Raw genomic sequence first — 12,887 nt, forward strand, 5'->3', positions numbered from 1 at the left:
CCAAGTATCAATTCTGAATGTCTTTAAACCCTAGTGTTACTATACAGCACAAGTCGGCACAGTACCTTAGTATGTATCACATGGATCCCTCCAATGACACATTAGCAATGTTAGGGGGGGTAGCCCTGCCCTGCCTCTTCCTGGCGTCGACGGGTGCAGGACGGGTCCGCCCTTGGCCCGGGCTTCGCCCGAGCGCGGCCCGCGCCGCGGTGATCGGTGGCGCTTTTTATGCGCAAAGGCAATGCTGGTTCCTCCCTCCTGGGAGCGAAGCACTCTGGGGCTTGGAGTCCCCACTGCAGGCAACAAGCTGTGGCAGAAGGCGCGTCCCACGCAGCGGTGACCGGTGGCGCTTTTTCAGCGTGAGGGCAATGCTGGTTCCGCCCTCCTGGGAGCGAAGCACTCTGGGGCTTGGCGTCCCCACTGCAGGCAACAAGCTGTGGCAGAAGGCGCGTCCCGCGCCGCGGTGACCGGTGGCGCTTTTTCAGCGCGAGGGCAATGCTGATTCCTCCCTCCTAGGAGTGAAACACTCTGGGGCTTGGAGTCCCCACTGCAGGCAACAAGCTGTGGCAGAAGGCGCGTCCTGCGCCGCGGTGACCGGTGGCGCTTTTTCAGCGCGAAGGCAATGCTGGTTCCTCCCTCCTGGGAGCGAAGCACTCTGGGGCTTGGGAGTCCCCACTGCAGGCGACAAGCTGTGGCAGAAGGCGCGTCCCGCGCCACGGTGACCGGTGGCGCTTTTTCAGCGCGAGGGCAATGCTGGTTCCTCCCTCCTGGGAACGAAGCACTCTGGGGCTTGCAGTCCCCACTGCAGGCAACAAGCTGTGGCAGAAGGCGATTATTAATATACTCACCGGCCCCTTAAGTAAACGGGCTTGGCGATTTGGACTCAAGGACAGGGGGCTTGCAGCCTCTTGGTTGTATCAAATGGCGACAAACAATACAGTTCAAAAAGGGGGGTCTGAGGGAAAGTTTAATGACCACCACAAGATTTAATCCCCATAATATATGTCAAAAAACGGTATGAAATCTTGGGGTCAATGGACAAACTATTAAACAAAGTATGCAGGTACTATTCAAATTGTAACAACCTTACAGATATAAACCAATGACTACACCTCACAGCATAAAACTGTGGGCATATCCCTTTAGAGGACGAATTCCCTCACTCACCATAGGTGACATGCTTCATCATTTGGGAATCTCCTCCCAGAGGAAAAACCTAGTTCCTCCGGGGGCTACAACCTCCTCTCTAAGAGGAAGGAGCTCAGGGATGTTTTCTTCTTTACGTATAGGTGGAATAAACTAAATCCACAAATGATGAGCCTAGTGCATGTGAGGATGGACGCAGCGCAAAAAATGACAAAATGTGCAGGAAGTGCAATTAAAACTAGTTAGAGAATGTAAAACGAAAACTTTATTCTAATACATCCCTACTAGGATTAAGAAAAACCAATACCCGCATTCCGCTGGGTAACCATTTCACCTCAACCTGGCAACAGCTCAGGACGGGGAACAGCTCTCTCCGTCGGTACTCCGGGCTTTACATGAGCCTGTAACCGGTTTTTAGAAGAACAGATAGACTGCTTCAAGTTCCTGTTCGTATATCCTTTTAAGTTGATATCACTTACACACTCACGCAGCAGCACCATAAATAGGTCCTGATGAAAGCTTTGCCCACCATAGGGCGTTAGGCTGAAACATGTCGACCATTATTTTCCATTCCACCAAAGCAGTTTAAAATTACACTGCTGGTGCATTGTTTTTCTTAATCCTAGTAGGGATGTATTAGAATAAAGTTTTCGTTTTACATTCTCTAACTAGTTTTAATTGCACTTCCTGCACATTTTGTCATTTTTTGCGCTGCGTCCATCCTCACATGCACTAGGCTCATCATTTGTGGATTTAGTTTATTCCACCTATACGTAAAGAAGAAAATATCCCTGAGCTCCTTCCTCTTAGAGAGGAGGTTGTAGCCCCCGGAGGAACTAGGTTTTTCCTCTGGGAGGAAATTCCCAAATGATGAAGCATGTCACCTAGGGTGAGTGAGGGAATTCGTCCTCTAAAGGGATATGCCCACAGTTTTATGCTGTGAGGTGTATCAAATGGCGCCAAGGCATCTGTTACACCTCATTGGATGAGGAGCAGTTGGGTGAATTATAAATTAAAAGATTCCTAGAGCATCTAGGGAATGACCTGAACTGAAGAGGCTCACGTGAAGGCAACTCGTTGCTGGATAGAGCCTTCTGAATCCATGTCACATAGGGGCAGTATCTTGTAATCTTACGACAGAGAATTCCTGAATCCGAGTATGCACTTCGAGGCAAAACGGTCATATTTGATAGGATAGACCTATTTGCAATTTAGAACGTGGTCGGTTAATCGTCTGATTATGCAGATGGGTAAGGTAACACTGTGAGGGCATATATAGAGGTGCAGTCTTAGCAAAAGATAATTTTGTATTGGGGGCGCTCAGTAACTTTGGAAGGTACCACCACACTTATATTAGCAAGGAGCCGTGTATGCCTTAGAAATGATTGGGATTCGGATCTATCAGTTTATTCACTAATAATCTATCTAATCGAAACACTCAGTCGAATAATTCGTACCTCATCCTAGTCATTTATCCAGTTGCATACAGTCTCTTCCTGTGCCCCCTTGTTACTTATACATCCACTCACTTCAACAAACCATTAGGGTACATAACTCGGACATGTTTAGCACTGCGGTGGAGCCCTTCACCCCTAAGAAGCTGGTATTTTATATAACCTCATTAGGCCTCATTATTTGTTCACTGCTTGTTCATTTGCCAAATTACCTACAAATCCTCATACGGGATTATTCCAAGAATCAATTCAGTATGTGAACAATTGAACTTTACCTGCAACACAGCCCCAGCAACCTCTTTATCTGAAATAGGCATGTCCGGCTGTCTGGACCAGTCAGCTGCTTTACAAACTGAGCATTCTGTTTGATTAAATGTTGACATATCCACATCTATAAAAGCATAATGGTAAACAATTAATACAATCAACAACAACAAAAAATTAAGAATGCATAATGAGAATGAAGGCCAGAAGACACTGAACAAAGTTGTTGCCTTTAATATAACAAATATCTCTAACAAAGCAAGCATGTAAGCCCTCTAGAGTGCAGAAATAGTGGTACTCCGTGACAGCTTCAAAGGGTATACAAATGGGTGACAGACAATGAAAGAAAAAAGTCTTCGACACAAACAAGTCTTCCACACACACACCTATGTGGTACATACTGGTCATACTAATGATGACTTGTAATAATTAACATGCTACATCTGCATGGATAGATCTTGACAATGTCACTGACATATTACTGATTTCACTGAGTGTGCCAATTAAAGTTGTGCTACCACAATAGCAAACAGGTCACCCTTAAAACATAATAAGCTCAACACTACTGCTATGAGTGAAAGCTACGGAAATAAGCAATGAGCATCTGGTTCCCTAAAATTATGGTGCATGAGGTTTGTCCCAACATTTATCCTTCAGAAAGCAACACATGTCAGTAACAGGAGGGCTTGGATAAACTTACCAAACGTTTAGAATCCTCCTTTTGCCTATAAAAAAACAGAAGTTGCCGTACTAAAAGAGTCAGGCTAGTTTCGTGGGTAATGGACACATTTCCCTCTGATTGTGTTAAAGCAGCACAGCGATCAAATTCACTTCTCTGAATGGAATACTAAAAAAGAAAAACACAAATATCAGAGTTAATTACTTTTATGAAACAACTGTGTTTGAAATGTAAATATACTACCCTAGAGAACCTGCCTCCTACTGAGATGTGCCCATACTCTTTCACTAAAACGGTTCACCAGTCCTGAAAGGTGCAGGTGCACAGCAAAAGAATATAAAGACGTTCATGCACTCAGTAAAAGAAGTTAAAGAAGTTCAGATACTAAGTACCTTACAAGACATGCCCATCTAAAGTACTGACTAATAACACACCTCCAAAGTCAGTCCTAAATTCCAGTAAAGCTGAACCATGTAATTTGCTTATGCAAAACACTGCAATGTACAGGTATCATTATAAAAAAATCAAGCACTGCATTATGCTAGCCTCATGCAGAGGTATAACAAGAAAGATAAAGAAACTATGTATTTTAACACCTAACACTAGAGCTAGGAGTACCAACCACGTCTACCAACACCTCCTTCCTCGACTCGGAGAGCAGTCAGCTGGGGAGGGAGCAGTATTCATTAGGGACTGCAAAGATAGTTCATTCCACCCACTACTATGGGTCCAGAGTAGTATGGTTAGGTGGGGAGTGTCTTTGCTTTTAAGCTAAATTACTTCTGTTCTAAGCTTAATTTTAATTATCAAATCTTTTCTTAAGAATTTTGGGGATTTTGTTTGAGATTGCATGCTCAGTACAGAAACTTCAAGTATGGAGTGCAGGGAAATGTTAAACCTTCCCCACCAGAGTTGTGAATTTTTTCCACATTCCTATGTGACAATGGCAAATGACACTACACATGAAGAGCAACAAATTTACGGATTACTTGACAAGAAATAGAAAAAGCACAATTAGACACACAGCCGTCCTACGACTCTCCATTGAAGGGCACATTTGATAAAAACGTCCTGTTATGTTGATTTAGTGGGATGTTTTTTGTGAATGTAAGTTTGGGGGTTCCGAAACACTCTACTGGACATTGTGCTCGCGCCAAACTCCTTTAATTAATTTATAAGGTACAATACCTGCAGAATGTGCATCAAACCAACGTACTTTGTGGGAACAGCCTCATCCGTTATTGCCAATTCATGTTGATCTATCGCAATTCAGTAAATGTTTAGGTCCAAGGCATTATCTCTACACATTATCTCACCTTGATTATCCGCACATCAATTAGTAGAATATTCAAACTTATGCAGTATAATTCTCTAATTGGGACTTCATGGTAAGTGTTCTTATTTATGCATCCTGGAATGACCGGCAATGTAACAGGTTGATTTGTGCATTTTATCACTTTATTTACCTCGATTTAATAAGACGGTGAGATTTTGCAGTATTGACTCTAGTTGTTTTCATGGGGTTGCGGCATCAATCATTACGTCAAAATCCACTCTTGATCATTGTATTTGCTATGCTGTCCAACTTATAGAGACGAGGCACTCATTGAATTGGCATAACATAATTTAAGCAGCGAGCTGACCCCTTCTCCATCCATCACATGCCTAATATATCAGATTACCACCTCTAGATTTGTTCGTTGTTAATGGCACAAGCTCTGTCGCATATTATCACACTATTATAAATAAACAGAATGACCCAAACCACAGTGAAACTTGGGTACAAATTAGATACGCATCAGGAAATAATGATTTCGCTTGCAAAGGACAGTTTTAAAGAACAAAATATTTTCAAATGCATGAGCGTGTCAACGTAGCTGAACAAAAATCACCTCCTCAGACATGAGGCATAAAACAGTTTATTCATAAATGTGAGCAATTTTCATATAGCGTCATAACAAATGACTGTAAACGACAGTCCTTAGCGCAGAAGAGTGTACAACGCACACAAAACAAGTAAGTGTGCAAACTATATTTCGGAACAAAAATAGCCAGTCCATACTGCAAAACAAGTGGCGAGGCAAAATGGCCTGTTGTTGATTGGTGAAATAAATTCTAGGAGGAGAAAACTTCAACAAGGTTGGTGAGTAACTTCGGACTCAAGAGAATGAAGAAGGAAAACAAGATCATGTACGACCATGGCAAGGAGCTCACTAACCTCTTCTGGAATATCAAGAGGGAAAGGTTGCTTACCTATACTACTAGTTCTCTTACAGAACCCTCACCATAGTCATAACCACTAAATAGTCCCACATGTGGGCGGGACTACTCAGTGTTTAAGACTATTGATGAGGATCCCCTGGAACAGAATGATGCTTACACTGTCTGGAGTGTTCTGGAGTGCTGAATATTTGTCTAGAAATAAGGGCCTTCCTCAGGTGAGACTTAGAATGGGAAGCTGATAACGGTGGCAGCGAACAACCCACTGGGTGAGAAGCTGTAGGAGGTGCTGGATCCAATGGTGGAGCAGGAATGGAAGAAGCAGATTAAAGAATTGTAATGTCAGAGCTCTCAAGGCTGTGAAGACTGAAGACAGGCAATCTATACATATATATAAACACATTAAAACAGATCAACTCTATAACACCTCAATTTAGAGGTATTGTGAACTCCTCTTTTCTACAGCTTACAAACTCATTATAAAAAGATCTGCTTGATGCTGTATCCGTTGGGAACAGATGTGGGCTTCGGTGTCGTTTTATTTGCTGGCTTGGATGTCAACAGGAGACTTGGGGAAGTAGGCAGCTTTCATATCAGTCACTGACTATCATCAACTTTTGGCAAGAAAGGGAGCACTTATGTTCCTCACACCATGACCTTTCTATGGAACACCTTTCTAGGGCAACCCTCTTAAGAAGAGTGGAGCAAGTTAAGGTAGAAAGAGCGCAAAGAGCACTCCTCTCTATATCCTAAGACTTTTCTGAAGTGGAATCTCAACACATACGCTGGGTCTTTCGGAAGGCAATGTTCATGTATCTTTGCTCCGTTCTTCAAAGTATTCTTTGATAATTTGTGACAAAAAAAGACACTCCTTCAGTAGATGATAATAAAGTAGACAATCGTGTGGATCTCTTTCTACCAGCTTCCTAACACAGGAAGGACATTTTACAAAGATAAATAGAACATTGGAAGGTAAGTCACTGCTTAGAGGTAGAGGCTCCGCTTGCAGGAGTTCTTCTACCTTTTCCTTGTGATTTGAATTCTATGCCAGGACTGGAGGCGAGGATTATGCCTTCTTTCTTCACTTTATTCATACAGCAGCGTTGAAAGAAAACTAACAAAGACTACGTTTCCCATGAACCATAGGGAAAAAAGTAGTCATTCACAATGTGTAAACAACCAATCACAAGAAAGAGACAACGTCCAATCAGGGCCTCTCAGGAACCATATAGTCCTTTGTTAGTGTCCTGTCCTCATCTTTCTTCGCTGCTGCGCAGCCAGTTAAGTCTCCTCAAATTCTTGTTCTGTTTGGGGGGCTTTGTTTAGACTAATTTTCAATGTTTCTTGTCATGTTTGCAGCGTGTTGTTTTTTCAAGCAGAGATGCCGCTTATTGCGAGCACCGCGATTGTAGTGTCAGTTGTGAAGATTTATGAGTTTCGCTCGTTTTCTTTGATGTGATGCGCTGTTTGTTCTTCTAGACTTGAGCGCTTAGTGCGAGTTTGGGTTTTCCGTTTGGCCGTGGGAGCGAGGGCTCTCACTCCTACACGGTACTTTGGCTGGTGTGCGGCTCCAGACCTCCCGCCGCCTGGGGGCGCGGGAGGCTGAGGCAGGCGCGTCTCTGCGGTTTCAACCGTCTTATCGGAGACGCGCGGGCGCGTTTGTTTCATTCAAGGGCTCTGGTGCTGGAGAACGCCGGTAAACGGTCTGTAGCGGACTCGTGAGCTATACGTTTCGCTCGTGGCCGTTTGCTTTGTTTTACGCTCGTTTCCCTGCTTGAATTGCAGAATAGGGATTAGAGTCCAGTATTTGCTTTGAAAGCGCTTACGCCTCCTTGGAGGTCTGGTACCGCCATTAGGCCTTTCTGTTGAAGGGGACATTGCCAGCCCAGTTTTCACTACTGTGTTATTTCGATTTGAATTTTGCCAGCTATAGTCTCCTTAGGGTCAGTCACCCTATAGATTTGTGGGGTTTGCCACACAAGAAATTAAAAGCTGACACCCAGCTCTTGTTAACAGTTTGCTGTTGTGGCACACATTTTTTTCTTTAAAAAAACTCTCCCTTACCTGTAATGGAGTATTACGATGATTACCATGAGGAGGAAGAGGACCCCTTAGCCGATATGCCATGGGGTGAGGCGTTTTACGAGGCTGTTGATACCTCTATCTATAGGGCAGTGGACCAAGCCATTTCCCCTTTAGAGGACAGGCTTACACGGAAAATAGAACAGACATGTTTGCGCCTGGTGCGTATATCTGCTCCTCAACCTGCCACGTCTTCTAGTTCCCAGGATAACCCTGGCCCGCCCCCTCCTAAACACCCATGTGCAAGGGGGTAGATGTGGATGCTTTTGAGCGCCTGAAGCAGGCTTTTATGGATAGCCAACCTGTCAGAGGTACAGGGGACTCCCTGCCTCCAGCTCCTGCTCTTTGTCCAGAGCCAGGTACTTCAGGGGACCCTGATTCAAGCCCGTCCCGACCTTGGCTTCCGTCCCGACCCTCCCAGGTCCTTCAGGTTCTTTCAGTCCCCTCTGACTCGCAACCTCCACCGACACCTTCAGACATGTTAGACCGTAACGATATTGTACATCCACGGTCGTCAGATTGGTCCCCTGCCGAGAAAGTCGCGACGTGTGTCGCAGAACATATCAGACGTCCGCTTGAAAAAGAAGCTCGCAATTGTCTTCGAGCTGAATGTCCCCATCCTTTCCTAGAGGGTAAAGTGGCACTTACCCCGGAGATTGACCCTAGAATGTCCACGTTTTTGCAAAAGTTTATCAGGGATCCAAAAAAGAGCATTGATAGATCTTGGAGAGTGTGCCAAGATAAACTCTTGGATGTCCTCGTGCCCGCCACTAAAATCCTGGACATGGCTGAAGAAGCCAAAGCTTCGGGCTCCATGATTCTACCCAAGACGCTATCCGGCTGGGCTCAGCGGGTAGTGATATTTTTGGGCAATGCTAACTGCGCCCTGTCCACCGAACGGCGTAGGTCCCTCCTTATTAAAATTGACCCGAAACTCAGAGACCTGGCAGATTTGGAGGCGGGTGCCATTGCCCAAGGGGGACTGTTTGGAGAACCCTTCACTAAAGAGCTGGGTAAATTTGTCAATACTTTTACCTCATTAGACAGGGCCCAATCCACTATCAAAAAAGTGTTTCCCCTTGTTTTTCGAGGGGCCGGTCGAGGAAGGGGCCGCTCAACCGGTCGGCAGAATCACCAAGATAACCAAAGAGGCCCTGCACAGTACCAAGATCAGTCCAAATTTGGGAATTTTTACCCCACAAGAGGACGCCGAGGCAAAGGCAGAGGATTCAGGGGAGGAGCATCTAGCGCAAACTCGGGTGAATGTTCTCCCTTCTTCCCCACAAAACATAGGGGGGCGGCTGGCCAGTTGTTACGAGGCATGGTTATCTATCACACGCGACGCCTGGGTACTTCAGACAGTGAGGGGATTCCATATAGAATTCTTCGGGAACCCAGTACAACAGGTTCCTCCACGACCCATTCAGTTTTCGATTCACGACGCAAATCTGGTGGACGAGGAAGTGGCTTCCCTTCTTCTCAAAGGCGCCATCTCGCTTACATCACCCCACCGCGCGGGTTTCTCAGCAACATCTTTTTGGTCGACAAGACCGACGGAGGCAAGTGCCCTGTCATAAATCTAAGCGAGTTCAACGGGTTGTTAGTTTATAGCCATTTCAAGATGGAGGGCATTCACCTTCTTCGAGATGTCCTCCGCCCTCAAGATTGGATGGTCCACTTGGACCTGAAGGACGCTTATCTGGTGGTCCCAATTTTTCAGCCGCATCGCCGTTTCTTCAGTTTGCCTGGCGTCATCAGGTTTACGAGTTCACTGCTCTCCCTTTCGGGCTCTCTTCAGCACCCTGGTGCTTTACCAAGGTGCTCAAGCCGGTGGTGGAGTTTCTAAGGACTCGAGGTGTAAGATTGATCGTTTATCTAGACGACCTTCTCTTGATGGCGTTGGGTCCACGTCTTTTGACGGATCAGCTTCAGATGACAGTGACTCTACTTCAGGATCTCGGTTTTGTGATCAATGGGAAAAAATCCCTCCTTCAACCGGCTCAGTCCGTCACCTTCTTGGGGTACGTCATTGACTCCACCTCCTCCACTCCAAGTTTGCAAAACAGAAAGCTTGCAAAGATTTGTCACGAGTTGCGACGGGTTCTGGCCAAACAGCGAGTGTCTCTTCGCCAGCTGGCTCGAGTGGTAGGGCTCCGGTCAGTTTCGATTCAGGCTATCTTTCCGGGCCCGCTCCACTACAGGGCCCTTCAGCGCCTCAAGGAGTATTTTCTTCGGAAAGGGTATCCATACTCCCACAAGGTCAACTTGTCCGACGGTGGTTAACACATATGGAGGCATGGAACGGAAGAGCGATCTTCAGTTCCGTTCCAGATTTGGTTATCGAATCGGACGCCAGCAGACTCGGTTGGGGCGCGCGTTGTGGAAACCTTTCCACGGGGGGCTTGTGGTCTCCCGAAGAACAGAGATTACATATAAATTGTCTCGCGCTTTTGGCGGCTCCTTTGCCGCGAGATGCTGGATGAGAGATTCAGTGCAGCCTTGTGTACTCCTCAAAATGGACAACGTTTCGGCAGTCCGTTACATCAACCATCTAGGAGGCACCAAGTCAAAGGCGCTCTCGGACCTAGCAGCAAGTTTCTGGCAATATTGCCTGGACAGTCAGGTGTCGGTCACGGCGGAGTATCTGCCAGGTCGCGACAATGTGGAGGCAGATTTCCACTCACGCCACTTCCAGGATTCCAGCCTTTGGAAACTGGACGACTCGGTTTTTGCGTCCCTCAATGACCTGTGGGGTCCGTTTACGGTGGATCTGTTTGTGTCCAGACTAGATCATCAACTCCCGAGGTTTTTCAGCTGGAGGCCCGACCCCTGGGCAGAGGCCACGGATGCGTTTCTCCAAGATTGGAGCTCTACGAGTTCCCTCCTTTTGCGATGATCACCCGGTCAACAGCTCAAGTCCGCAGGCAGCAAACAGAATTAGTCCTAATCACCCCACTTTGGAAGTCTCAAGTGTGGTTTCCAGTTTTTCTGGAACTTTCATGGGGTTTTCCAATCCTACTCCCCCGGTTTCCAGATCTTCTCAAGGATCTGAACGGCACTCCTCATCTTCTAGTATCCACGAACTCGCTGTGGCTCATGGCATGGAGGATTTCAGGGGTAGATGGCAAACCCCAGGCCTTTCGCGAGCGGCTGAGGAGCTCCTCTCCAAAGCCTGGGCGGACAGTACGGTTAAAAGATATAAGTCCGCGTGGGGCAGATGGTCCCGTTGGTGTTTGCGAAGGGGACTCGATCCCTTGGTCGCGGACGTGGTCCACGTCGTGAATTTCTTGGCGCGACTTGCGTCAGACGGAATGGCCTATCGGTCTATTAACACTTTCAGGTCGGCCATTTCCTCCGGCCATGTCCCGGTGTGTGGCTCCCCTGTGGGGGAACACCCTTTGGTTTGCAGACTTTTAAGAGGTATTCGTCTCTCCCTACCGCCGAAGCCACGGTATTCGGCTTTAAGGGATGTTAATCAGGTCTTGAATCTTTTCCTTTCATGGCAATCTAATAGGTTTCTATCCCGTAAGGAGTTGTCAGCTAAACTCGCAATGCTCCTGTGCCTGGTGTCTTGCCGGCGGGTCTCCGATGTGCGAGCACTGGATATCTCTAGTCGCATGTTCACTCCGGATGGGGTGACGTTTACCCTGTTGCGCTGTACCAAGTGCCACACGAGAGTCATCTTTTATCCAGAATTTTCGGATTCTCCGAAGCTTTGCGTGGTTCGCTGCCTCAAGGCATATGAGGAAATGACAGACGAGTACCGTCCTCCGGGAGAACGTCAGCTTCTCATTGCGCTCCGGAAACCCTTTAGGGCGGATTCCTCACCCACCATTGCCAGATGGGTTCATTGGGTGATGCAAGAAGCGGGCATTAGCCTCAGACACTTTGGTGCGCATTCTGCAAGAGGAGCCATGGCATCTAAGGCTTTTGGTCTGGGTGCTCGCTTGGAGGATATCCTCAATGCGGCGGACTGGTCCTCAGATTCCACCTTCAAGCGTTTTTACTTCAAGCCAATTCTAAATATGGCTCATCTGGTTGTGGGCAAGCTTTAAACAAGCATAATCCTCGCCTCCAGTCCTGACATAGAATGAAAAATTTCCTAGCTATCGTAACGGAAAGTTTCAATTCTATTAAGGACTCGGAGGCGAGGATTATCCCGCCCTATGCTCTTGGAAGAGATCCCTCCCCGTATGGAAGTAGGAATGTTTTCTCTTCTCTTCATTCCTATGTCAGAAGATGTTGTGGTTTGATGCTCTCATGAATTGATGGAAATGTTTGACTATACTGTATTCTTTCCTGGAATAATGATACCTAGGGTGGTAGTTTCTTCTGGTAATGCTTCCTTGTTTGTTGCAGGTTCGGATACCCACAAACAGGATTCCTGAAGACGATACTTTGGCTGTCTTCGCGCTACGAAAGAGGAGGACAGGACACTAACAAAGGACTATATGGTTCCTGAGAGGCCCTGATTGGACGTTGTCTCTTTCTTGCGATTGGTTGTTTACACATTGTGAATGACTACTTTTCTCCCTATGGTTCATGGGAAACGTAGTCTTTGTTAGTTTTCTTTCAACGCTGCTGTATGAATAAAGTGAAGAAAGAAGGCATAATCCTCGCCTCCGAGTCCTTAATAGAATTGAAACTTTCCGTTACGATAGCCAGGAAATTTTTCATCCTCCTCTATAATAGCTTTTCCCAGCTTGTTGATGGTACTGCTGCCGCTGTTTTTGATATGTTTGGGTGTCAGGTGGGGTGGTTTTAGAAGCTCCTCTTCCCTGATACTACTGAAAGTAATGTTTCTAAGGTGTTGCAGACTGCAAGGCTCCCACAGATTTACCAGTTACTCTAGTTGGGAGTCTACTTCTGGTTAAAATAGGTGTTCCCCATAAATGGGATATTAAGCAAATGTTGCTGCACCTCCATTTTAAAACCTGACATGCGTAACCATGCATGCCTGCATAACAGAATAGAGGATTATTCTTCTTGCAGCTGTGTCTGCACTGTCTTGTGCACAACCGTATACTTCAATTGGACACTTG

The 12,887-nt window shown here is 46.3% G+C and overlaps 1 protein-coding gene across 2 annotated transcripts in view; it reads right to left on the reverse strand.

Moving 5' to 3' along the window:
• The window catches only part of UBE3C (ubiquitin protein ligase E3C), a 992,333-nt gene that overhangs the window by 826,481 nt on the left and 152,965 nt on the right, over positions 1-12,887 (reverse strand). For both annotated transcript variants that reach the window (XM_085631966.1, XM_085631967.1), the window contains exons 5-6: positions 3,565-3,711; positions 2,876-2,991 (exon numbers count right to left, since the gene is read on the reverse strand). In XM_085631966.1, the coding sequence (XP_085488092.1) occupies positions 2,876-2,991; positions 3,565-3,711 (263 nt within the window). The remainder of the gene's footprint in view (positions 1-2,875; positions 2,992-3,564; positions 3,712-12,887) is intronic.

This window comes from Triturus cristatus, chromosome 10 (assembly GCF_964204655.1).
Source record: "Triturus cristatus chromosome 10, aTriCri1.1, whole genome shotgun sequence".
Taxonomy (NCBI): domain Eukaryota; kingdom Metazoa; phylum Chordata; class Amphibia; order Caudata; family Salamandridae; genus Triturus; species Triturus cristatus.